The 27,424-nt window shown below is 46.0% G+C and overlaps 2 protein-coding genes across 7 annotated transcripts in view; both read right to left on the bottom strand.

The window, feature by feature from the left end:
* Positions 1-10,169, bottom strand: part of LOC135399178 (peregrin-like) — a 39,825-nt gene extending 29,656 nt beyond the window's left edge. For 4 of the 5 annotated variants that reach the window (XM_064630940.1, XM_064630944.1, XM_064630941.1 and 1 more), the window contains exons 1-5: positions 10,062-10,169; positions 8,976-9,689; positions 6,689-6,937; positions 3,745-4,060; positions 1,613-1,797 (exon numbers count right to left, since the gene is read on the bottom strand). In XM_064630940.1, coding sequence (XP_064487010.1) covers positions 1,613-1,797; positions 3,745-4,060; positions 6,689-6,937; positions 8,976-9,638 — 1,413 coding nt within the window. In that variant the 5' untranslated portion in view covers positions 9,639-9,689; positions 10,062-10,169. The remainder of the gene's footprint in view (positions 1-1,612; positions 1,798-3,744; positions 4,061-6,688; positions 6,938-8,975; positions 9,690-10,061) is intronic. The other variant, XM_064630942.1, reaches the window with a different exon arrangement.
* A 175-nt stretch (positions 10,170-10,344) lies between these two features.
* LOC135399177 (endoplasmin-like) lies at positions 10,345-16,285 on the bottom strand. Of its 2 annotated transcripts, none has more exons than XM_064630938.1 (15): positions 16,113-16,285; positions 15,595-15,703; positions 15,356-15,497; positions 15,178-15,294; positions 14,949-15,119; positions 14,608-14,880; positions 14,321-14,511; positions 14,051-14,240; positions 13,901-13,978; positions 13,161-13,736; positions 12,370-12,506; positions 11,102-11,180; positions 10,879-11,034; positions 10,705-10,791; positions 10,345-10,485 (listed from the first exon to the last, which is right to left on the bottom strand). In XM_064630938.1, exons 1-15 carry the CDS (start codon positions 16,156-16,158, stop codon positions 10,465-10,467), a joined length of 2,373 nt encoding a protein of 790 aa, XP_064487008.1. In that variant the 5' UTR covers positions 16,159-16,285; the 3' UTR covers positions 10,345-10,464. The 2 variants fall into 2 exon arrangements, with proteins under 2 accessions (XP_064487008.1, XP_064487009.1); XM_064630939.1 differs by lacking the exon at positions 12,370-12,506 and adding an exon at positions 11,725-11,861.
* Between the last annotated feature and the right edge of the window lie 11,139 nt (positions 16,286-27,424).

The raw sequence follows: 27,424 nt of genomic DNA, 5'->3' as shown, positions 1-27,424 counted from the left end.
AATAAAAGAAAGAAAGAAAAGAAAAGAAAAGAGAATGGTCCACCTGGGTTTGCTTTAAAACTGGACCAGGCCACTAGTGTTACCGTATTTGACCGCATATAATGCGGAATGGCATTTTCACTGCCCCATGGGAGAAAGCTACTGCAAACTCGGGAACGGTGCGATGTAGGATTGTTGCACTCCCGTGCAGGAACTTGTTAAAACTGCAGATACTGGGCAGAACTCGACACTGATTCGTATAATGCGAGCCTGCATATAATTCGACCCCACTTTTTAATTTAATTTATTTTAATCAATTAATGAATTTTAATTTAAGGCCTCATTTTCGAAGTAAAAGCCTTGCATTATATGTAGAGTCCAACTTTTTCGTGTTAAGTGAAATTTGGGGTGAAATTGGGTGCTATTGACACAATCGGGTGTTGTCGGGTTACTTTTTTTCTTTCTATAAAGCAAGCGGCCCATAGTCAGAGGTGCACATATTGGTCAACCATGCATTCCTCACGATTTATAGTCGCAAACACCACATGATGTAACACTAAATGTGCTTCGCATAGTTTATTGTGGCACTCATATAATATTTTCATCCCATGTGTGCGCAGAATGCTACTAAATGATAATGATACAACATGATATGTGATTGGAATTCAAGGAGATATCAGGTTTAACCCGAACTGATCCACAACTCTTTCAGGAGGAGGAAACAATCGGACGGAATCGGGTTTAACCCGAAAAGGTCAGGCCCTAATTATATGCAGTCAAATACGGTAAATAAATAAATTTCCATTTTATGCCGAGTCCCACTGCTATTTTCTACTATTCTATTTCTACTATTTTCCACTTTCAGCCTAGCAAATTCACGTCCGGTGCGCCGAAGTGCCTAGCGTGTTTGGTAAATTATCGCACATTGCAAATACATTAGCTAAAGCCACTTTTTAAAAAAAGCGCCTTGTTGGCATGTCCAGCACAACATGTCATTATGTGCAGCAATCTGTAACCCTAATGCATCGATCTAAGTTTTCAACTGCCATATTTGAGCATCCGGTAGAGCTCTGCACAGGCCTTATTTTTAGGCCCAGCCTGAGCCCCAGAAATTTCTAGGCTATCTTGCCCGTTAACTAAAGGGTGTCAGGCTATACATGTTAGCCATGGCTAAATAACAGTGCTTTAGCACAGGCTTGACCCTGGTCCAAGCACATCGATGTACAGGCCCAGTCTGGGCCCACATTGCCAAACCTGAACCTGGCTCAAGCGCAAAGGCCTTTAGACTTTCAGGTAAGCCCAAGGCTGCACAAAGAAAGGCCCTTAGGCTTTCGGATAAGCCCAAGCCCACACAAAGAAAGGCCTTTAGGCTTTCGGGTAAGCCAGGGCCCGTACAACTCTAGTCTCCGGTCTTACCTGTCACTGATCGGGGTAGCGCTTTTGAAAGCATTCGAGCTTAAACAAGATGCAGAGCAACGTAGAAAGAAAGTGTCTTAGGAACAAAAAGAAGAGCTCTCTGAAACTGATTAAAAAGAAGCAGAAGGAAACAACAGGGGCGAGGGCAGGCATGACACGACACATAGGGTGAGAGGAGGAGGACTTTTGTAGGAGGATTGCGGGAGTGGTACGTTACCGTGGGATCCCTTCTACACGAAACGACAAGGCCGTCGATACTCACGGCGTCGTCGTGAGCGGGGGCGTGTACGTCGCAATAGGCTGTCTTGCGGACATTGAAAGATGGTCCACCGCCCCCGCTCTCTTTCACCTCTTCCAGCTTCATGTACAGGCCTGCCTGCTGGGCACACGTCACATGGAACGCTACACAAACAATTACAACTCATCAGCACAGTCGTGGTCTTGAATGGTTAATGCGACGCAAGGATCACTGAATCAACAGTCGGGACAAACCACGACGTACTACAGGTTTTCCCGCCGATTTTAATCCAAGTGCCAGCTAAATTAATCTATGTGCCATGCAAACTTTATGGGACATGGATTAATTTAGCTGGCACTTGGATTAAAATCGCCGGGAAAACCTGTAGACTATAACGACCATGTCATAATCGGCAACCCCTATGAGGAGCCTAGGAGCGCTGCACATTGGCCCGCGAGATCTACATCATGATTGGACAATGGAAATTTAAATTTTTGAATTTCAAATATAAATTTTGAACGCGCAGAAGCGGACATACGACTACCGTAGCAGGCAACAGCAACTGCTCCAATAAAAAAGGCGTAGAACGATGATGATAATCAACTTTAGGAAGTATCTCCTGCGGGATGGGCAGGTCATGGTTATTGTTACATATACACCGACGTTGTGCTCTCATAGGCCTCTCATAGGCACACATGCATTACTACCACATTCTCTCTTATATTTTCTTGAATGCCCTCTGAGGTTACATTAGATTACATCACACAGTCCAGTTAGATAACCATTCACTTGTTTTAGAATTACTACGTGCACAGCCCTAAAGACATTCAAGTTTGTTTAGAGGGGGGTTACCATTAATTGTGCATAACTAAAATCGAGCGAATAAGATTACATAATGCTCAGTCGAAGCAAACAACAGTAAATAATGCATAATGTGAAACTTTAAATGGAGTAGAACCATTTAGAGTGAGGTTGGCCAGATAACTGAGAACTTCACTATATCAGGGCCTGTTTGCATAAAAGTTAGGCACACATCTCAGACTCATTCTCAATAGGTTTAGCAGCCCGTGCCCAGTGCAGTGCCAAAGCTACTGAGTACGGGTCTCAGACCCACACTTTACTTTTATGTGAACGAGCTCAAAAGTTTCATGGCTCGAGTTTCAACACACCGAGAGTGCAGGTTCACTTCACTACATCCATCACCTTCACTATATGCAGGTTCACTATACAGGGTGTTTCACCTAAAGTGATAAAAAATTCTAACTAGCGACGTACTCGCCAGGGCATTGTGGGACTTTCGGCAATTACCTTCCGGAAACTTTTGCCACCTTTGAGGAAGGCTTTGGACAATTTTTACCTGTGGGAAATTTATTTTTGTCGTTTAAACTTTGAAAATTGCCAAGCGAACCTCACTTTTTTTTTACAGATATAGGAAGTCTTCCACAGATAACTGCAGACCCAACAAACTATGCAACAGTATGCTATGCACAGTATTGCAACAGAAAGAGTAAAAAAAAAATTCGTAAAAATTACGCTTTAGCCCCGCCTGCTTGATTTTCGCAAAGAAACGCGCTCGAAATGTGCGTCTAGAGGAGCAAGTGTCCCGCCTTCATTTGTTTTGCCTTCTTTGTGATAAGACGGTTGTTTTGTTTTCTTTGTGATAAGGTGGTTGTCACCAGTATCAAGATCAAAGCAGGGGGAAGAAAGGTAAAACAAGAGGCGGGAACACTACCTCCTCTCCCCGCATCTTCCATGCGCTCTTCTTTGCGACAATCAAGCAGGCAGGGCTAAAGCGGAAATTTTACAATTTCTTTTTTTAAGTTTTTGTTGGATTTGTGGTTATCCATGAAGGGCTTCATATTTCCATTAAAAAAAGTGAGGTTCGCTCGGCAATTTTCAAAGTTCAATTGAAAAAAAAAAAATTTACCTCAATTAAAAATTGTCCAAAGCCTTCCTTAATGGCGGCAAAATTTTCCAGAAGGTAATTGCCTAAAGTCCCACAATCCTCCGGCGAGTACATCGCCAGTTAGAATTTTTTATCACTTTAGGTGAAACACACTGTATAAAAGTTGAGACAATCACGGAGTTGAGACAATCTGGCAGAAACTGACCGGTGTAGCAGTTGGCCCGATGACACTGGATACAGGCGCCGACGCCGCGCTGTTTACAGATGTAACAAGTGAGCTTCCATCTCGCAGCCGGAATGTTGGTTAGGCCGTCGATGGGTTCCAGGAATACGGTGTTGGCAAAGCAAACCTCGGGCACCCACAAGGCGCAGACGACGTGAGCCCACTTGCCTTCCTCCGTCTGTTTAAACGCACCTCCCGCGTTCGGGCATAACACGCACGAGACAGCTCTCGAGGGCGACTGCAGACAACGCCTACACAGCCACTGGCCCTCGGGAATGTAGGGCACCCCGTAGCACTCCTGCAACGCGGAAGGAAGGCATTGAATGCATGAATCAACCTGAAGCAGCACCCAGGGTTTTCTCAAACAAAGCTCACGACACTCAGGCTTGTACGAGGAGACCAAACGAAGAGTACCGTATTTGCTCGCATATTGGACACACCCCAACCTGAGCGCCGAAATACTGGTATACAGTCAACCCTCGATTTATGAACCTTCGATTTATGAATTCCCTCGTTTTATGAACACGAGCACGGGGAACCAAACTTTTTCCATTCATTTTTCCCTTGTTTTATGAACATCGATATTCGAATAATGAACGGAATTTCTGGGAACCAACTAGGAGTTGCCCAGCGTTTTTGCCCTCAATTTATGAACGGATCGTTCCGAGGTCAACAGAAACCTCCAAAGGGATAATTCTGTGGCCTTACGAATGACGCCTGAACGGACAAAACGTTTTCCAGGTATTGCACCCTCGGCTCTTAACCCCTTGAAATCCGAACAACAAACGGGTTTTCCAGGGTCGCACAAGGTGCGACCAAGTGTACCTGATCTCAGTTGATGAATAAGGTGGTCACTGTCACCCGGAGGTTAAAAATCCCGGAGGAAATCCGAGACCAGTCCAGTGCGAATGTGGCGACATCTCTTATTTCCAAGATTGACACAGCGGAAGGCATGGTCCAAAGCAAAATTAAACAATTTAATATTGCATAATAAACAGAATGTGAATGCACTAACGTCTGTTCTTTGTGAGATCGATACAGCAGAAGGCATGGTCAAAAGCAAAATTACACAATATATGGCATTATAAACACAATCCCAACTCGGAAATACTGTTGCGTTTGCTCGATAGTACTCAGTTAACTGAATTTTCGATTTATGAATCCCTCGATTTATGAACGATTTTTCGGGGAACCGAGGGTGTTCATAAATCGAGGGTTGACTGTATTTGTTTTCCGCACATTAAACGTGCCCCGACATTAGTAGCACGGTCGGATCGTCTCGTGCAACGTCAGCCAGCGTATCACGCTCGCGCGGCCACTCCATCGCCCAGTGAACGAGAAGTAGCGCCTGGAACCAGAGGGATGAATGACGAATGTGAAAGAGACTGAGGAGCATTTTATCCACGCCACGAGAATCACGGCGTTCGATTCCGGAGGGACTGCCGCGGATATCTCGGAATAAATCGCGATCATGAAGCAGAATCGCCACGTTCGATTCCGGAGATATCACCGCGGATATCTCTGAACAAACCGTGGCGATGAGGCTGAATCGTGACTTTCAATTCCGGGAAGATCTCCGTGGTTCCAATTTTCTCCCGCGCATTGAATGCACCCCCTCAATAAAACGATGTTTTTGGTTAAAAATGTGCGGGTAAATACAGTACATTAGTTAAGTTACCGAGTCCCATTAAAAAAAGTAACAGAGTAGAGTAACCTTGAAATGTGGAATACTAAATACTCACGGAGGTAACTCGTTACACTCGAGATACTATCAAATCACAATTTGTGAAACTTACTGTCAAACATATACGAACAAAGTGAAGATAAAAACGGACGCTCGTTTGGATGCTCTTGTTTTTCGGCGTTTATCTGTTATCTGTACGTTTATCTCCTTGGTGCATGCTCTGCTCCATGTACATCTAGCCCGATAATGTCGCAAGCACAGATAACCGATGCTGTGTTCAGAGGAAAAGGAAGAGCCACACACACACACAAAAAAAAAAAAAAACATTTATAGCTGCCCACTCTTGCTATGACTCCATGAACCAATGGTCCTCCCCGCTAGCATCTACAGGCCCTGAGCATTCATCAACATGTCCATAAGGCCAACACGCTGTGACACCAAACCCGAGGCACCACCCGTTTCTGCAGGCTATGCCGGAGAAGGACGGGGACACCACAAATATCTTGAGATGAAACGTATGCACATGCACGTGCCATAGCACCCAATGAAAGCACGCGAAGTTCACCTGTTTCTCGAACCTCCCATCTCCCAAAAAAGTAAATGAAGTACCTTTGGAGTAACGTAAGAACTAGTACAAGTTACTTCCAAAAAGTAGTTACGCTATGATACTAAATGCTGACTTACTCGAAGTTACCAAGCCACAAAATACTGACTTTTAAACGCATTCCGAGGACACCAAGTTAGTCCTAAAAGTATCTTGGGTATAGTATTTAGGCCACGTACAAGTCTGACGACGCTAACCCTTCTGAAAACACGATGCAGCGCGTGGCTCGCAAAAGACACACGAGGCGGGCACCCGTAACCAGTCACCAAATATTACTAGTCCCAAAATGTGTGAGCAGAGGTGACCTTCAACAGTTCCACATTTACCAAATATATCTTGTTCCACACTGCATTTGTGTCATCTGAGCAGGTGACTCCTTTGAAGGTTCACTAGAAACCCGCGAGATTTCCTTCAGTCTTAGGCCTGACATTTTTCCATGAAGCCTGTGTCATGCCTACGTTAGTAGTACGTATGTAACGAATGGTTCAAAAACGCGATTTTCTCTGTAAACCTTCGTGTGCTGCCTGCACTTCGGCCACGTTTCCTCAACTGCATTTGAGATTTAACCGAGGCTTTTGAACCTACGTTCTGAAAACCCTCAGTCCCGAAAGGAGCTCCAATGAGATCTGCACATTTACCTGGTGTACAGCAAGGTTGCACATGTCACAGAACAGAATGGCGTTGGAGTTCTGACATTCGCCATCGTTGCAGATGGAGCAGACGGCATCTTCGTCGATTGAAGGTCCTAGGTCACGGCCACTGTTCTGACTTTGGAAGTAGGACTCCTTCTCTAGCCGATCCATCAGGAGCTCAAAAGTGTCCGCCCCAACTTCCGAAAGCCCCTCTGCATGCCGCTGGTCATTCATCAGCTGCAGCCATGCACAGTCCTACAGGAGGGCACAGGTTTGAAAAGAACTTTTAAGCATTCCCAAAACAACGGGCAATTTTCAGCTGAGTAAAGTCGTGGTGACAAAGCAAATCTTTGAGGTAAAAGGTTTGAGGCAGTCATATTGTGGTCCACCATGCGCAACGCCTGGTATTCGACCTCACTTCGGAAACTGGCCAACAAGAAAAAGCGATAACGAAAGGAAGGTTAGGTAGCAAGCGAACTGGTGGTGACGATCCATGACTTGAAAGCCCGAGACGAGGTAGGGACAAAAACACACAAACACAAACACGGTCTCAGACCCAGTCAGACACAGTCATTTGAGACCGTGTTTGTGTTTGTCTGTTTTTGTCCCTACCTCGTCTCGGGTTTTCAAGTCATGCAGAAAAAGCGTCTGTTTCGACAAGCTCAGCGCATTAGATGTGACAGGACCTTTGCTTTATACCGTGACACTGTCAGGCAGTACAAAACAGAACTACTGAACACCAAACGTAACTTCTTCTCCAACGAACTTCCAAGGTTGCTATCTTCAAACCCACGGAAATTCTGGAGCACAATCAACCCAAAGCATGGAAACAATATCCAATTAAAAGACGACCAGGGCAATTTTCTCTCTGACGACGTCAGCTGCGACATTTTTAACCGCGCTTTCATTGGTGCTTTTCGCAACAACGGTTATGTCCAGCCATCTGGTCTGCCGCATACTAATCTATCGCTCATGCGGAATGTTAATATATCACCAGAAGGGATCATGCGCGTAATAGACAAAATGAAACTATCACCTTCACGTGGTCTCGACGGCATAAACGCCTAAAGTTCTAAAGAATACGAAGTATACCTGTTAATTATTTCTGTCAACCATATTTTCGCAAACGTTGGATGCAGGATACTTTGGATACTTGCGCAGAAACCTAAAATGTGCTCCACCGTCGGCTAAACCCCAGGCATATGTCACGCTAATAAGGCCTGAATTGGAATATGCTTCTGCAGTTTGGGATCCGCACTATATAACCCAAGTTAACTTAATTGAATCGCTACAAAACAGGGCAACTCGTTTTATTTCTAATAATTACTCTTTCCCGTCCAGTATTACTGCCCTAAAACTCTCTGTTGCACTGCCAGACCTCAATGTACGTCGTAAATATCTACGTCTTTGTCTTTTCTTCAAGTTTTTTTCTTTTAGAACAGGTACGACCCCATTTCTTATGCCCAGACACATACATCTCCCCAAGACTTGACCGTGCTTTGAAAGTTAATCGTCTCCTATGTTCATCACAGTGATACATACAAACGTTTTTTTCCATGCACCATTGTCGAATGGAATTCACTTCCCCATGCGATCGTCACTATTACTAACTATGAACAGTTCAAGAACGCACTCGCCAATTACTTGTGTTTGTAACATTGTTTTTCTTTTTTACCTTACCTCTTCCTTTGATGTTATTATTATTATCGCGCATGTGTTGCTGTGTTACTGTTACTTCACACTGTTTCAATTCGCCGACGTTTATTTTTCACTTGTATGTACATAGTGTTCCCTCCCTTATGTAACGCCTTTTGGGCCCTTGAGGTATCATCATAAATAAATCATAAATAAATAAATCTGAGTGATGCACAGGTCCCCGAGACCCTGACAGTTCCACATACATTTTGCCTGTATACTTTAGGTACAGAGAGCTCAAGATTTCTGCTAAAGGGTGATTGGACACTGAATGAAACGCACACGAATAGACGAAAATCTGTTAATGTGAAGTTCACATTAATCACCAGGTAACGATCGGTACTGTCGGTAGCTTACATGCTAGTACTGTACACCTCTCACGTGGATGCTCAGCAAACACACTGCGATTTTGCATTAAGCTAGTGCCCCAGTAGAAGACAATTTAAAAATCATGAGCATCAACCACAGAAACATTATCTTGAATTCCTCAGTATCTTGCACTAAACACCTCATGCATTTATGCACCCCAAAAAACTTTCATCGTTTGCGACAATCCACAAGCCCAGTTGGCTCTTGAAACTACAGCCAAGTAACCTACCTCTTCATCCATATCATACTCAACAGCTTCGTCCAGTTCCTCGGCTGATTTTTCGATGAACCTGTAGTACGATGCCGGCCTCTTCGGCGCATCGGGAGGGTTATAGTCCGACACAATCCTAAACGACGCTTCGGGGAGCTTGACCACATTTCCCGCGCTTGCGTCCTTCTTTTGCTTCGTGTGGTCCTTACTTTTACCACTCTTGCCTTTCGTCGGCGACTTTGGTGGCTTCTCTTCCACAGCTTTCTCGGGCGTCTTTGTTTCTGCAGGATCCAGCATCACAATATCGAGCGGCTCACATATGTTGATGCGGTGCAGGCACCCGTCAAGATCCACTTCCACTATCTTTTGGGCCTCCGCGTACGTGAGGCCCTCCCGGGCAACCGCCGCGGTCGGAGCCGCGAATTCGGGCGGCGTAGGGGACCGCCGATTCTGGCGATGGTGCCAGCGGCCCCGCTTGCTGCCTTTCTTGTTGCCCACTGCCGTCGGTGTGTGCGGTGATAGTCCACCGTTGCTGCCATCGTGATCGAAGTTGTAGAGGTGAAACTGAATACCCGAGTAGGTCTTGTAAATGCGACCACAGTTCTGCAACGGACACTCATACGGGGGCTTCGTCGCGCGTAGGTTTTGGCAGAAGGACCGCACATCAAAGTTCACTAGCATGATGCTTCAGCTCGTTTCAGGAAGGTGGCTCGTTCATTTCAGCCGTGGTCCCTGGACGAATGGAAAAAAATAAAAGAAATAAGGGCTAAACTTCGTCCACTGCTGACGCTGTCATTCAACGATGTATCGGGAATGCTGATGGTAATCGCTTTGTTTTGCTGCTCAAATTCGTATTTCTAGAACATCTCTATGCCCCTGCCGTTGGGAATCTATCTTTCGACTTCATGCTTTCGCAGGAAGTGGACTTCCCGATAAGATTTTAGGCAGATTATAGGCACGGTCTGAGACCCGAAGCGGGGTCCTTGCTTGCGTAGCGCCAGCCCAACGGAATAGGGTTAACATGCAGTTTGCTCACTCGTATAACGTAAAGCGCGATGCGCATAGATCGTAGCTGGTATTTGTACACGAGACAGTGTGCCCTACCTTTTTGCATCGTAATGCATGACGAAGATATTACATAAATAGAAATGGGAGCAAATACACCACAGCAACCACAACACGAGAACAGACAGAGCTTCCGGTTTGGACGCGATGGTCGCGCCATCCTTTGCTGAACTGCGGCGTTAATTTGGACGCGTTGACTTTCACTGCACTCGCATAAATTTTATTGCTTTTTGTTGGATTTATTTTTATTGATTCGTGCTCCGCCTTTCAGAAAATATTTTCTCGTTTTATTTTCGACAGGGAAGTGCAGGCGTACACAGACTTGATAAACACAACAGTTTTTATTACATGCAAGTAGAAAAAAAATGCTCCCTTCCAAACAAGCAGTATAAATATACAAGATGAAGATGACAGATGATAAACCTCCTAGACTTGTTCTTTCTCACAGCTCGTCATGTTCTTTCTGCAAAGACCAAAGTGCAAAACATGAATACAGCAACATATTCCCAGGGCAAGGATGATTATGCCTAACCAAAGTCATGCAGCCTAGGGCCACAGAGATCAACGCTCCCTTAACTTGAATTTAACGCTTCACTCTACGTCACTAAAGAGAGCTATTGTCACTGAAACATTCATCATGTCAGGGGCACCAGTTCGGAGACACAGAAATGGTCAAACCTACCTCTTCCTCGTCATCCTCCTCACCACCTTCATCCTTCTTGACTTCCTCCAGTGGCTCTCCAAGGGTCTCCTCTGGTTCCTCCTCAATCTAACAATGTAAAGATACCAAGCACCCATGAAACAGTACTGTACAAGACCTGCCTCTTACTGCGGAGAACCGCCACAGTAGACTTACAGCAGCATCCTCAGAGACTCCCATGGTCTTTCGTAGCAACCTGTCAACCCTGTTTGCAAAGGCCAAGGTGTCTTCCAGCATGAAACCAGAACGGAGGGTAGCCGTCTCGTAGATCACCTCTGCAATTTCACGTGCCACTGGATCGTTCGTGTCGTCCTGAAATACGTCGTCGGGAGACAGGTTCACACCTAATGCCAACAAGGATAATGTACGTTAATCTTACCTCTACTCTCTTAAGCAGTTCCTTGATAATCGGATGCCTTGGATTGAGTTCCATGTTCTTTTTCTGGCTTAAGTAGTAGCTGAAAAAAAAAATAGTGCGATCCAAAGACCTTTAGAACCCTGGTGAAATGCTTCTCTGCTAAATAACACTGAACACAAGTTCCACATTCTATGGATGCAGTTCCAGGGGTGTCTGAAGGTCAGGGCCAGGGGGCAACTGTCACCTCTGATCTCTGTAGGGGTCCTCACCACCCCACTTTCACGCAACAAAAGAATGGGCAGGACATCCAGTGCAAGATTTTTAGAGGATTTGCACGTAGACATGAAGCTTGCTAACTTACTTGACATGAACATATTCACTAATACAGTCTGAGGAGTAGCATGTTATTCCTAATGCCCAACTGAATGCCACAAGTGGAAGCTCTCTAGCATATCTGAAGTCATTCTGCACTGCATGTATCATGTCATTAGATTTTGCCATCTTTCTTCCATACTTCGCATTTCAGCTTGCCCCACTGAGACTTCACACGCCCCCGTGCAGTCCCATGCATTAATGCAGACTCCCACCATAGTTTTGCAGCATGCAGACAGACACAGGCGTGAATGCTATGCATGCACACTCACTCTCTCTGAGGGTCGCTCTCCTTCATGTGGGTTTGTGAGGCAACTATGCGCTGCATGTTGCCAGTCCAACCAAACTGGCTCGCAACTAGGGCACACGGGGAGGACACCAAGCGCTCACTCAGAAGCACATGGCCCACCTGCTTTGACAACGTGCACGCATACTCAAAAACTAAACAAAAGGTATGCTGCGGTAAAGCCTCAGCGTTATTAACCCTCAGTACAATGAAACTGGGTTAAGGCGAGGCTTTACTGTGCATAAGGAACAATGTGCAAACAAACAAAACATGAGATGCACCCACAACATGAACAGAACACATGAATTTTGCAGAATTTTAGATACTATAAAGAACAGTGTGTCAAAAACAGCAGTGCAGCAGTAGACAGTGACACACATGCAAGCTAAGGAAGGAAGGACAGGCAGACAGACGAGGACAGCAATACCACCTCCTACAAGTCTCTCTCGAAATACCAGAGCCGTTCCGAGTGGGTTCCGGGGGGTGACAGGTCTCTGAAGCAATTTTCTATTGTATGCTTTAAAAAGCTTTTTTCCTCTCCACTGCATTTTTTAAAAACTGAATATGGACGGAAACACCGGGACTTCCCCCCGAGACGGCTCTGCGGAATACTATCCCGTACGATACTCACTCTCTCATTGTGTCGTGAGATTTGGCATGAGTGTTGCTGCGGGCAAGTCGCTCCATATTGCCGGTCCAACCAAACTGGTTGGCAACCAGGGCACATGGAGAGGTTGACAGACGCTCAGACACCATGGCCTTGAGGATCTGGACCCACCCAGAGAAGGAAAGAAATGAGAAAGGGATAGCAAGGAACAGAGCAGAATTTTGGAAGAGAAAGTTCAGGAGAACATTCGAAGGTTAGTGGTTCAATCCTGCCCATACATTGGTGGGATAGTAAAATTTCTAGATAGTAAGGATAGTAACAGTGTTCTAGGTGATAGTACCATTTACTAACACATTTGAAATTACCATAAAAAAGATTACAGTCTTATTATATACCCTTATTATCAGTCTTATGTACATATTACACATCTTCCCAATCATAGTCCTCACACTATAAACCACAATGTATGGACATGTAGTTAGCAGTTTCAACTAGAGCTTGCATGCTAATGAGCAGAAAATGGGAAAACTGACGAGAAAATTTGTTAGCTGTTTGAAAGGTTAGCTGGTAGATGTTAGTGAGTTGAGTGCACTTGCTCATTTGTGAAAACTGTTCTGAAGTGCACAGAACTATGGGTATTCGATTGATTTTGCACCTCAAGATATTACAGGGGGCCCCAAAAAATGAAGTGCAATACATCTTTGCAGATCACTGACAGAAGTGTATATGATTAGCACAATTTTAAACCACACTTTCGTACAAAACATTATCTTAGGGACACCTTGTGGTACAAAACAGTGAAATACGCCACCCACCCTGCCCTTGAAGGCATCCTCTTCAAGCCACTTCGTCAGTGGTTCGAACATTTCATTCAGCCTGTCCTTGGCATCCTTCGCCTGCTGGCTCTCCTCGAGCTTCAAGCCCTCCTTGGCTACGTTCTGGAACTTCTTGCCCTCAAACTCAGTCAGGGATGAGATGGAGTATTCGTCTACGGGTTCCGTTAGGTAGAGGATCTCGTAGCCCTTTTTGAGCAGACGTTCCACGAACGGTGACCTCTTCACCTCGTCGAGCGAGGAGCCGGCAATGTAGTAGATGTGCTCCTGCTTGTCCTTCATGCGCGACACGTAGTCCGAGAGGGACACCAGCCCCTTGACGGCGGAGGAGTGGAAGCGGACCAGCTTCGCCAGGCGGGTGCGGTTGCTGGTGTCTTCAATGATGCCCAGCTTTATGTTTGTGGAGTACTCCTTCCAGAAGCGCTTGTACTCATCTGCAGGAAGCTTCTTCAGCATGTCCAGAGCCTTACGAACCAGTTTCTTCTTGATAACCTTCAGGAGCTTGTGCTGCTGGAGCATCTCTCGGCTCACGTTCAGCGGCAGGTCGTCCGAATCAACCTTGAAGAAAAAAATATGTCACACGAGCAACTAGCCATCAACATGGTTTAGTTCGGGGCAGTAACGCCCGCCCGCTTCTTCCCTCTTCGAAATGCCCAACCCCTGAGACACCACCACCACCCCCATTGGCTACGTCACTGGTTCGGGCTAATCTTACTACTTACCACACCGCGGATGAAGTTGAGATAGCTTGGCATCATGTCCTGGAAGTCTTCAGTGATGAAGACTCTGCGCACGTACAGCTGCACAAAATGGAATGACCCATTAGCAAACAATAAGAGAAAAAAAGCACGGCATCTAAAGACCAAGCATACCCTGATATGGTCGACTTTACCACCATAGCGGTTGAAGGATTCCGAGGGCTGCACAGAGGGCACGTAGAGCAGAGACTTGAAGGTCAGTTCACCTTCCGCAACAAAGTGGGTCTTTGTCAGTGGTGGGTTGGTGTCCTTCGTAATTGCCTTATAAAACTCTTCGTATTCCTCTTCCTTAATATCAGCGGGCCTAAAGAGGAGGACATCGGATCATTGCCACATGCAATAATAATTAAACCATAAACTACCAACATACAAAGACGAACTTACTTCCTTGTCCACAGTGGCTTAGCACTGTTGATTAGCTCCCAATCCCAAGTAGTCTTTTCAACCTTCTTGGTCTTGGGCTTGTCTTCCTTCTCTTCCTCAACCTGTGCATCTTCCTCTTCCTCAGTCTTATCTTGTGTAGCTTTCTCATCCTCAGTCTTCTCTTCATCGATGGGTTCCTCTACAGTTTCAGTCTGAACATGTAAAGAACACGAACAATCAGGCTCTCTGCCAGGTAATGAGGGAAGGGAATATTGTACATCGAGCAACGATAGGGAGAGATATCACACCTTTGATGTCCACAGGTAGATGTTGAAGTTGATGAACTGAGAATATTTCTCAATAAGCTTCTTGAGGGTGTCAAGCTCCAGGAAATCTCGTGCCTCTTCCTTCAGCTGAAGAGTGACCTGCGTTCCGCGACCCAGGGTGTCCCCTCGTGGATCTTCCGCGACGCTGAACTGTGCTGCGTCTGACTCCCACACGTGCTGCTTGTCGTCGTTGTGCTTGCTGGTAACTACAACACGGTCCGCGACGAGGAAAGCAGAGTAAAAGCCAACACCAAACTGCGGACGGGATGCACCAATGCAATAAGAAAACATTATCACAGTTTGGACTCTAGATGCAGCCTAACCTGGCCAATGAGGTCGTTTAGGTCCTTCGGAGCAGAATCCCCTTCTGCCACTTTCTGCAGGAATTCTGCAGTTCCAGACTTTGCGATTGTGCCCAGATTATTGACGAGGTCTTCCTTAGTCATACCAATACCGGTATCCGTGATGTGTAACAACCCATTTTCTTTGTCACTCTGTAATGGCAAATCATGTTAACAAAATGACACTTCACTCCCCTCTAATGCTTCTTACCTTCACACGAATTGTCAAGTCTGCATTAGCATTTAGCACGTCTCGGTCTGTCAGTGAAAGCAGACGAATCTTGTCCAGAGCATCAGATGCATTAGAGATAAGCTCCCTAAGGAAAATCTAGAAAAGGAAATTGCGAATAAGCATCCACGTAACGTTGGCAATGCAAGATACAACAAACCTCCTTGTTCCTGTACAACGAGTTAATGATCAGCTTCATCATTCGGCTGACTTCGGCCTGGAAAGCATGCTTCTCGGCCTTTTCTCTGAGCTCTTTCATCTGAGCAACGTTGAGTCCGTCCAACTTGATCGCCTCCTCTTCCCTGCGCACACAACGAAGGTGCCCCAGTGAATTGTCCGCTCGGCACCAGCGTAGCGATGAATTCTAAGCTGAGTCTACGCAGTGTCACACATACTAACCTTTGCGCTACCTCATCATCCGTCCTGGATCCGTCTCTACTGCTGCCGAGGTCGCTTGCGACTTTCGCTGCTCCGGAATCGGCATTTTCTTCTTGCGCATAGGACAGGCCTACGAAATCGAAATTCGGGAACAATGCTAAGTGTGCATGACAGCCAAAGTTTTAGTTCGATAGTTTATTTCATAGAAATAGCCAATCCAAAAGCAGAGAAACGAACAAACAAGGGCCGCAAGGTAAGAGAGGTACACAAATGAGCACATCACTGCTGCTGGCCGGCACAACGACAACAACGTTGTGCAAGTGCATACCAGAGATATTAAAGACCAATGCGATTGCAGAGATTCCTCGTATTGCCAACTGTAGGATGGGACAAAGGTAGGCTTGCCCACATCACACTTCAACCTGAACCTTCCAGAAACTTCTCTCCGTGCTTCTTCAAACATAGTACGAATTATGCCGCGTGTACGCCACGACGCACACGGAGACTCAAGCCAATACACAAAACGTACACTCACTTACCCAAAAACAGGCACCACACGAAAGCACCCAATATTAGGGATTTCATGCTGATAAAATGGGTCCCTTATCCTACGTACTGTAATTATCGGACACCACCACACAACAAAACGCCGGCAACCGAATGACAGCAGATGCGTCCGGTCTCGCCGGCTACGGATGTATTTTCAATCCTGTCGACCAATCGCGTCACACCACGCGGGGATCTTTAGCCAATCGGAAAGTAAAAAATCAGCATGAAGTCAGCTGTGTTGGCCCGCGTCGATTGGTCGAAGCTGTTTGATTGCCAGACTTCTTAGCTAGTCCGCCAGATATAGCAGAATACAATACTTGGATAAAAAGAAACCGAAACTCCACTTTGTCACCATGTTGTTACATGCAGGAGCGCAGCTAACGCTCGCTTCAGTTACACCCAGAAACTACACCCAAGCTACACCCAAAAATAGCTACAAAAATAGCAAAATAGCTACAAATACAAAATAGCTTAGCTACAAAATAGCTACAAAAACAGCTACACCCAAAAATATGCCTTATACTTGTATTCCTACCGAGGTGTAAGGAAAACTGCTTTCCATTTTGTTGCTGTACCGCTGTTCAGGTTTGGCTTCGCCAAATCCCTTTTCAAACAGGGCAGGTACCAAAGGCCCCACAGGCGAAATCGAGACAGGCGTCCAGATTTTAAAAAATAAAAATGATGCTAGAAGGCAAGAGGTAAGGCGATCCAGCTCATGCACGATCACTGATCAGTGGGCAGCATCATGAAAGCATGAAAGGTTCGTGGGGCGGCGCTGCCAGCCTTGTTGTTCAGGTTCAGGGGTGCCTGAACCCTTTGGAATCAGGGCGGGCTCCGCACGCGGGCCACCAGGGGCCCTATTCTCGTAGGTCAAAGTAATCGGCCTCGATTACTTTGACAAGAATAGGGCCCCAGAATCATAACTATCATACGGGCTGGCAGAAGATTTCAAGACACGTTTCAACACGTTTATAAAACTTTTATATATAATAACAATCGGTTGTTGAATCGGTGCGCGTCCAAAACCGAACAACAACAACAATAGATGATGACGATGAGAACCGAAACTGATGTCAAAGATATAAAATGATACTATACGTTGCCTTGGATTTTTATGCTCAGTAAACAACACAAAACAACAACAACTTTACTTTGAGGTGATGAGTGGGGAGTTTCATAACAAAAACGGCACAAGCCGTTTTTGTGCCGTAGTACGAGCACAAGCGATACGTAGAAAATTTGCAATGTTGCTCGGTCCTCTTAGCAGACGACATCGAATCAGACTAGCAGACGACACCGTCGTCTGCTTCGTACATTTGTCTGCGCCACAGTGGTCTGCGCTTTGAGATTTTGGCCCATTACATCTGCTGCGGTCCTTACTTTTCATATCATTATTTGTTTGTTGACCGTCGTAACAGTACAGGTGGAGTAAGGCTCCAATTGTGCATTAGGCTGAACGGAGGTCACGTTGAAGTGGGCTCAACCTCAACGCAATAGTAGTGTTTCCGTAAAACACTGTGGCGAACAGTCTGGCCGGCACGCATTGGACAGCGTGACCCATCAGTATTGATTTTGGAGGTGGCGCTCCAACACCCGATGCAGCATATGAAACGGAGAGGGCCTAAGCCTAACGACATCTCTATAGGTCCATTCAAAACGTTCATTCAAACAGCATGGGTTCGTGTTTTCTGCAGCTTGTAACTCATATTGACGATAGTACATTGAGAGTGGGCTCAAATAAAACTTTTGACAGAACTACAGCAGTGTGCCAATTTGCATTGTGATTGTTATTATGTACAATTTTTAATAACATTTTGAAATGTGTCCGGAAATCTTCTCCCACCCTGTAGAATGCAGCTCCCATTCACCGTTATCCCTTGTACAGCGTCTGGGTCGAAAACGCGTTTTTATTTAGAAGAGAAAACGAATATTTATAAAAACGGTATTTATTTTATTTCTTACGATAAATCGATTTCGATCAAATTCTCAGTACGCAAAAATACCAATACCTTCAGTAAACATTTCGCGCTTCCAGGAATTTTCGAAAGAACCCCCAAAACTTCGTAGTTTCAGATTCTCCGCGAGTAGGTGACGTCATCGCAAGCCCTGGTCTGTGTTTCCTGGCAACGGGCAACACCACCTAGATAGAGAAAGCCTGCTTACTCGTCGACGTGACGTAACAACTAAGAGTCAGCCAATCAAGATCGTGTTTTCAACGGCGGTAGCCAATCCCGAACGTGCTTTCAGCGGTTGTAACCATGGAGACGAATCACCGTCATCTGCGAGTATGATTGAACGTCCCCGGATACTAAATGGGAAATCTTCTATAACTATAAAATATATATTATGTGACGTGTTAGCCCAAGTATGAAGTGTCCTCACACTAAACGATTCAAACAGTGCGAGTGCATAGTTTGACGCGAATATCTGAAGCAGACTATCTGTCTTGTAAACAGTCACATGAAATCCCGTGCAACCTAACGCGACAGTTGTGTGGGATGCTCAAAGAAAAACTCAGATTCACCGAGCTGAGAAAAATCACATTTTATGCCAGTGCAAAACCGTGAACATTACAGCACGTTTCATGTCAACTGCAATCGTACTAAGCGGCGTTTGTACCAAATGCTTCTGCCTTGTAGAGTGCACTAACTATAGTTCTCGGATAGGATGTACTAAACTGTCTAAATTTATCCTGGGATGGGATAACAAAAAAGCGTTGAGCTAGGTTAACGCGCGCTCACCGTCGCGGTGCAATCAGTAATCACCGCGCTCACTGCTTTCGACACCATCAGCAATGCAGGCTTTTGAAGCTCTCTTACTTGATTTGCATTTCCTTTTGAACCTTTCCCCTCATCCCACAAATAACATGGTGGAACAGTACATCTATGAAGCACAACACGCGATAAAACTTTTACGACAGCTTTGTGTATATGGCCGAGTTGGGCGCCTCAAACATGGCGGGACTCCGGTAGGCGCCTGCGAGTGCTACGAGACGGTGCTGGGTTTTGCATATTGTCTATATAAGCAGGACTTCTGTACCTAGGTGGCGTTCCAACAGGGCTCGTACTTTCCTAATCTCCGCTCACGGCCCCACGTGAGAAGCTTGCCAGTAGCCGCGGTGGAGACGAGACGACGAGTGCACAAGTCACTTTAGAGGAGTAATGTTGCCAGACGTGTTGCAGATTGCGCGCCTTATGACGTCATACTGCGCCAACCTAGAAATTAATTTCCCGATACCCTCGCGTCACAGACAAGAAACTATATCTTGCGAGAGTACAGTGGTGAGGGACGTGGAATGCGATGGCATAATGACTCCGCCATTTTGCAGTGTCACGTGAGAACCACTCTCCCCGTTAGCTGCACTAAGCGTCAGAATAGGTCATCAAGCATATAGGCACGTACCTAGAAGGGGGTCCGGTTGTCCTGACCCCCTCCTCAATTGCTATCTTCATATAGTGACCCAATGTAGTAGCATGCTGTCCGAGGCTGAACCCCCCCTCCCTCTCAGAAAAAATCACAGAAGTCAGGGATTGGGCTCAACGGTGTCAGCGGAGCTACTGTAATGGGCAGGGGAACGAAGCTGCACCATTATGAGCTACCCCTGCTTCCTAGAGCTGCTTAACACGACATGACGTTACGGAGATACTGGCGCACAGTCTCAGACAAGCAGGACATCGTGGCAGCTGCAGTGTCGACGAGGCCTGCATGCTAGATAAGGTTGATGGCTACGGCGACATCATCTGACGGCGAGGTACAGTTTTCCACGGGTAGTAATACTGCAGCCCGATCTCTCTGTTTAGCATAGGCCGCGTGATGTTAGTTTCACGACAGACTGATTCGGCAAGAATGGAGACGGGGAACGGAATCGACTAGTAGAAGCGATGAGGGCATTCATTCGATGGTCACCGTCCAGCCAACTCTTTACGGCATCTTCTTCTGCTGCGTTCTTTTTACCTGTAAGGCTGCACGTACCTCCTGAACTATGCAAAGAGTTCAACACTCTCGCATTCTTTTTGTCATATACTCGCACTGCACCTGCGCGTCCCCGTTCTTTACGGGGAAGTGCTGACCCACAGGATGCGAGAAGATTTCCGGACACATTTCAAAAATTGTACATAATAACAATCACAATACAAATTGGCACAGTGCTGCAGTTCTGTCAAACGTTTCGTTTGAGCTCACCCTCAATGTTCTACCGTCAATATGATAGAAGTTACAAGCGGCAGAAAATCCGGGCCCATGCATTTCCAATGACCTATACCGCCGTCGTTAGGCTTAGTCCCTCTCCGTTTCATGCTGCGTCGGGTGCTGGAGCGCCACATCCAAACCCGCAAGATGGGTCGCGCGATCCAGTGCGTGCGGATCAGTCTGTTCGCCACAGTGTTTTGCGGAAACACTACGATTGTGTTGAGGTTGAGCCCCCGTCAACGTGATCTCCGTTCAGCTGAATGCACAACCCGCGAAGAACAAACTTGCATCAGCATAACTTGCCTCATCTTTATACAACACCGCCACGTTACCGCACATAAAACGCTCCGTAGCAGACGACAAGATCTGCACTTCCTCATTCTTTGTATAGGAGCCGATAGACGGCGGTGTGGCGTCAGTGCAACTGGTTCGTGACGTAACAATTCAAAGTCCGCCAATCACGGCCGTGCTTTGAGAGGTCGTAGCCGCCATAGCTATGTAGACAAGTCGCCATCAGCCGCATGGGCAGCCACTGGTAGCCACAGAAAGCTTCTGTTTGATATCGTCTGCGGCGATTGGCTAACATATACTCATTGATGTCTACGCGCAAAGGTGTGAGAGGAGGCATTAAGCAGGCCTTGTGTATATCTAGATGGCGTTGATCCACAGGTCGTGGTAGGCCAGCAGTGTTTTAGGCAGAAGGCAGTTGTCATGTGACATAGAAATCATAAGGATATAGGCTAGAAGAAAAGCTGGGAGAGAGTAATTGGGGAGAATGCTGGGCATGTCACGTCGAGACTGGGAGGTACTTGGGTTTTCCTCAGACGTTTTCATACATATGTCGGCACAGTTCCCTTAGAAGTCGGCCCAGGACGCACATTCCCCCAGGGCGTCATCCGTGACGTTGCACACCTCTGTGAGGCCGATGTAAATCTAAATCCACAACAGATGCTGGTAGATTTGATTATCGGCTTCATTATGAACAGGATTTGGATTGAATCACGTTCTTTCTCAAATATTTGGATTCAGATTTACATCGTTTGCTATGAAATTCAGCTTGTATATGCATGAGCAATGCGCATGCTAGGGCGACCGTGGCCGCTTGCTCCGGCTCTTGTCTGCCTCTGCTATACTTTGTAGTGTAATGCTGGCAGTAAGTCCAATGCACTTCAATATTTGGCAAATAAGACACTGAAGAAACCTTGGCGACACTTCATAGAACAAAAGGTTGTTCTTCGGTGGTACTGCCTTAACACTACGGGTGCGTTTTCTTATTCAACCCGAGTAGCCAGGAGTTGGCTAACGACGTCAGAGCCTTTATCATCACGTGACTCCAGAGTAGCCACCTTTGGCCGTAATTTTCGAACGGCTAGAGTTACTCTGCGCTCAAAATGGCGGACTGGCCTGACGGACGAGACGATGTGGAAGTGGTGGCATACTGCCTGTTTAACAACTTACCGCAGATGCGTCCACTGTAGCAGATTTTGAAAATGTTCGCCAGTTTTTAACCAGTCCTACATTTCGAAATTGAACACCACCCATATTGTCTGTCAACAGGACGGTTGGTAGCAGAGGACGCGTCGTCGTCTGCTAGCTTGTGTGTGACGTCAGAACGACGGCTACCCTTCTTCAGAGCAGAGTAGAGTAGAGTTGTCACTCCCTGGCTACTCTGGCTAATTTTCGCCGCAGAGTTACGCCGTCATTTCCGTAAATCTGGCTACTCTGGCTATTTTTCGCCGGCTGAGAGTAACTCGGAGTTGCCAGAGTTGAATAAGAAAACGCACCCTACAACGACGGTTTTGCACTCTGCTTATGTCAATTTACGGCCTATACTTCATGCGCGGGGAAAAAGAAAAGCGCTAAGCAATTTTTGCAGTACTCTTTCGGTATGCAGCACAATATAGTCGTCCTGTAATCAAATTCAGATTTCTTTTTGCCGCAGCTTACGCTCATAAGACTCCGTTGAAATAGAGGTCTTTCGTGCGTTTCGCCTCTTTTTCTTAGTTACGCAACCGTTAGGAATTCCTGTTAGTCATTCTGTAATTAGGTATTAATTGGGTAATTAATTAGGTAAGTAAGGCTGTTAGTAATTAGGTCTTAAAAATCCGAGCTTGCAAAACAGCGGTCGTTTCTGAAGCTATTCCGCGGCTGTTCAGCAGTGTTAGTGCCTCTTCCGCATTTGTGATAGATTTGAAAAATCCGGATTTAAAGTGATTCGATTTACTCGAATAGATTTAAATCCGGACTTGATTTGGATTTGATTTAGCGTCTTCTGCAAACCGCGGATTTGATTTAAATCCGATTCGCTTCCTCAAACACCCAACACAGACGCCGAAAGTAACTTCAAAAGGACCTTTCATGGGATGCTGCGGGCTCTGGGTCCTCCGTCTTCAATGACTATTGCGACACCGACCAGGCAGAGCAGCACCGCCTTGTGGCGTGGACATAACACCACCACATCCTCAGTGAAATACAAAACGGCTTCCGGACAAACAGAAGGACCAGCGACAATGTGTTTATTTTAACCCAGATCATAGAACTGCAACGGAAAAGAGACGAAAAGTTGCTATTGGCTTTCCTCGACCTGGAGACAGCATACGATGCTGTGGACCATGAAATCATGTTCAGAAAACTACGTCGGATAGGACTTCTAGAAGACGAAGTGCTACTACTCGAAATGCTATACAAAGAATCGGAGACAGTCTACCAACTAGGTAAACACAAATCAAACCCAGTCCAGGTGAAGGTGGGGTTAAGACAGGGCTGCCCTCTCTCTCCAACCCTGTTTAACATATACGTAAACAACCTGCTACTACGACTACAAAATGAAGCAAAAGGAATTAGCTTGAAAACATTAACGACTGATGGCCAGCAAGTAGAAACCAACGTGACAGCGCTTGCATTCGCAGATGACATCGTTTTAGTAGCCCCATCAGAAGAATGTCTCCAGCATATGCTGAATATATGTACTGAAGAAGCTGGAAAAGACGGACTCAAATTCAATACAACGAAAACTCTCTGGATGACGATGAACAAGGGAGACTCAACGGATGCAAAATTCACGATACAAGGCCAACACATAGCTCAAACAGAAGAATATAAATATCTGGGCATAACCATCACTAACGAAGAAGACCCGTTAAAGAAACATGAACAAAACTTGATAAAAAAGTCGGGTCGATTAAAGGGTCACATTTGGAACCTGGCGAAACAATCTTACAACCCTTATAAGGGTCCAAATGATGGGAGAAGGCACTCATCGCTCGAGTCATGGTTTTTTAGATGTGCTCTGTGTTATTTATTTATTTTTTTCTTGGCTTTTGTCCACTGCCGGGGATAGCCTTCTTCTTTTTGCCTGCTTTTTTCTGTGGGAATCACACATGTAAACATATTTCTGAGGAGTGAAACATGTACCGTCGTTATTATTTATCGCTTATCTTAAATGCTCTATTAATGCCATTTACATTTCAGATGGAATCATCCGTCCTGCCACGTGTTCCTCCGGGCAGATATTACACACCGAGCGAAGATTCGTGTGTATTTAGAGCGACACAGTAGTGTGAAATGTCAAGCCCTCAGAAGTTATCCCGATGCCCTTGTTATGGTGCACGCATGTGGAATTTATGTGCAAGACAGTCTATGCAAGTGCTGTGCAGTCTGATGGATGCAACAATGGAGTCGTCTGTGTTGTGCCGTGTTTTCTTTCGTGTCGCCGTGCTCAGGCTTCTTCAATATGGATGTACCTTTCGCATTGGTAAGCGCAAATGTACGATTCCAATTGTGACGTGGTAATAAAATGCTGTGACCAGTAACAGTTGTCTACGCATATATTCCATCTCATCCACACAAGTACTATATGTCAAGTTCTTCTCAAAAGGGCAGACGTCATTCATGCAAGGCGGAGTAAATATTGCCCTACAAGGTCTAAATGCACCGTCATTACGGGTAGAGATATGCCACCGGTAGGCACAGCACGAATAATACCAGAGATTCTTACCATTTCGGGTAAAGAATTATCTTCCAGTAAGGGAGAACAGTTCTACTCATGGTAGAACTGTCTTCCGGGAAGGGTTGAATATTTAGCGTCAAGATGGGCAGATATTTCTCATCCTTGGGGTAGAGGTGTCTTCCATATGGAGAGAAAAGATAGACCCCACAGAGGAATAACAGTTTACCATGTAGGGGCAGAATTTTGCCACTAACAGGGTAGAATTCTCTTCACACTCAGGGGTAGAACTGTTCCACCAGTGTGGTAGAAATGAAGGGGTAGAAGTGTTTCTACCCCTCACTTTCTACCCCAAAAGGGTTGAGAATCTGTAACAACACACTTCTACCCCAAAAGGTAGAAAATTACACCTTTTTTTCTTAGAGTGTACAGTGTAGGAAGAATGCTCTGGAAAACGACAGCAGTACCGGCACTTACTTTCGCCAATGATGTGATCGTTTTGTCCCCTGCAACACTAAAAATACTAGACCGACACCAGCGTGAACTTGGCAAATGGCTATTAGGTGGCAATTTCGCAACGCCAAACGCGGCAGTGCAGGGCGAAATGGGATGGTCCGCATTTCTAACTAGAGACGCCAGAGCTAAAACCCATTATCTAGGACGCTTGATCCACATGCCTGAAACATCAACTTCAAAGAGGACTTTCCATCATATCAGATTCTGCGGCCTAAAATCCAGGTGGATCAAAAAGATTAACCAGTATGATAGGAAATACAGCAGGGGAACAAGACGACAGACAGCACGAAGCGAGAAGGAATGGACAAAAATTACAACAGAAGAAATAAACAAAGTCGAACTTGAAGATTGGAGGAAAAACACAGGGAAAAAACACAGTCTTAGGATTTACATGGACCACAAGCCAAAACCGCGAACCTGCACGGAATACAGAGGCGATAGGGGAAGTGCCCTGCTCTTCCAGGCAAGAACAGGATGTCTACTAACGAACACCAGAAGAAAAGAACTGTTTGGTGAGGACATCGACCCTACTTGCTCACTCTGTGGTAAAGCACCTGAAGACTTAAATCACATCCTCCAGGAATGCGACAAACTGCAAGGGGTCACACCGTTGACTGATACGACAAGAAACACAGAAGATATCATGGCGACGCTGTATCGCGAAAACAAAACCGAAAGCGAGAATGCACTCCTAGCGCGAATACAGCGCCATCTAACAAATTGGGAAAAAATGAAGAAATCTGCCATGAAGATCCAAATGAACCAAGAATCACAGAATAACAAACAAATACGACTTCATTGTTAAATGTTATCCTCGCACCTGTGACTTCAAAAGAAGTCTGCCCTGTGACAAAAGGGATTAGGTGTAACTATACTCCATACTCCATACTCCAGTACTCGCACATCCATAATTTGGCATTCATTTTTTCGTTTGCCTCATCGCTCTGAGCAAGAGTAAATAATTCACTTGAGAAGAAACCGATAGAACAGTTAGGAAGCAAGCAGGATGGTGATATAGATCCATAATGAAGAACCCCGAGACGAGGGACACAGAAAAAAGGGGACAAACACAACGAAGTCTCAACTCAGTCTTTGAGGCTTCGTTGTGAGTTTGTCCCCTTTTTTCTGTGTCCCTCGTCTCGGGGTTTCTTCAGTATGGATCACTTGGGAATTTCGAAAGGAAACTGACTTTGTTGTGTTCGTTTGTTTTTGGTTTCAGCCTAGAACAGTTACTTTCCATCATGACCCTTTAAACTGCGCGCCGAGTTCACTCCTCCTCATTCGCTGTTAAGTTTCTGGAGTTTCCGACAGATGGTTCTGTGAGCGCCATTATTAGGTGGCGCCAGTAGCGCTAGAGCTAGAGCTAGAGCAGACTCGCTCAAAAAAGCGTGACGTGACCACGCGGGAGCTCCCATCCGTTGGTCATGGAAAGCGTTGCCTTCCGTTGGCTGCTTCATTCCGCTAAACTTGACTTGCTCGATTTCCTAAATCCATCCCTTGCTATCTAAATTCGGCGTACTATATGCGTATCTCATGCGTATTCGTTAAACAAATAAGCAGTGAATATTTTCCCACTACATCACTTGCTTGTGTGCTGCCATTCGTTCGTTACTTTATTATCATGAAACTCGACAGACCAGAGCCCCAGAACATAGAATGGCGGGTGGTTTCGTTTTTGCGATTCCCGTTTCCTGTTGGTTCGCAGAGCAGCATGAAAATGGCGTTTTACTGTGTGTACTCATCTTCGGAATTCTGTTGCCTTCCGAAATACATGCCTACATTTGTTACGATAGGTAACAATTTATTGATTTCGCTCGCAAAGCATACAAACGCCACTTAAACGTCACGTCATAGGCGGTAAACATTTTCATCCGTGTCGGTGGAAACCAAAGGGTTGGCGGTGTCGCTAACCCTTAAGATATGATTCCCAACCCAATAAGATATGATTCACGCTTGATATGGCGAAGTTTACCTCGTGATTCCGATAGCACTGCTCAATTCTGCACGTATCCCGAAGATTTGTGCGTACTCAACGCAGTTACACGGCTGGCCTCACTTCCTACGGTGGACGCCGTTGCCTCCATCTGCTCGTCCCCCCTCCCCCGCGTTTGTCATCCCACGTGACTGCACAGAGTCGGCAACAAACGGAGCAGCTCCGCTGTAGTTGGGGGGGGGGGGGGGGGCTGAAATTCGTCCACTAACACTGTCCATGACCAACGGATGGCTGCGCCCTGGCAGTCACGCTCGGGGATAGGAGAATCGGGAGAATCCCATTGACGGCGCGCCCAAGGGAGGATTTCCCTTCGTCTCCTTCTCTAAAATGCACATACCAAAGGAACCACTCTGGGGGTTTGAACACCCAGAACCCCTCATCTCTGGCTATGCCAGTCTGTATGCATGTCTGGCGGTGACCGCGAGTGACCACAAACGACATTTTCTGCTTTATTGAAACCGCTAGTACGAAAAAAAGTGGTGTTACTTGAGCTTTGTTTCGAAGATTGAACCAGTCTTCAGTGATACCTGATACCAGTGGCGTAGCCGAAGCCGGGGGGAGGTGCAAACCCCTCGAAGGCATACGCTACGTAGTGCATTTGGTTGAGGGAAACGATGGTGAAATCGTCTTCCCCCATGTACAATCCATCGCGAAACCCC

The sequence above is a fragment of the Ornithodoros turicata genome, chromosome 6, assembly GCF_037126465.1.
Source record: "Ornithodoros turicata isolate Travis chromosome 6, ASM3712646v1, whole genome shotgun sequence".
NCBI lineage: Eukaryota > Metazoa > Arthropoda > Arachnida > Ixodida > Argasidae > Ornithodoros > Ornithodoros turicata.
Note: the sequence above shows the minus strand (reverse complement) of the source record. Positions and strands in the feature narration are given on the sequence as shown.

Coding starts and splice junctions, on each gene's coding strand:
- LOC135399177 (XM_064630938.1), bottom strand. CDS start 16,158: ATGAAATCCCTAATATTGGGTGCTTTCGTGTGGTGCCTGTTTTTGG. Junction 13,979..14,050: donor GTAAAGTCGACCATATCAGG/GTATGCTTGGTC, acceptor CATTTTGTGCAG/CTGTACGTGCGCAGAGTCTT. Junction 11,035..11,101: donor AACTGCTTAAGAGAGTAGAG/GTAAGATTAACG, acceptor GACGTATTTCAG/GACGACACGAACGATCCAGT.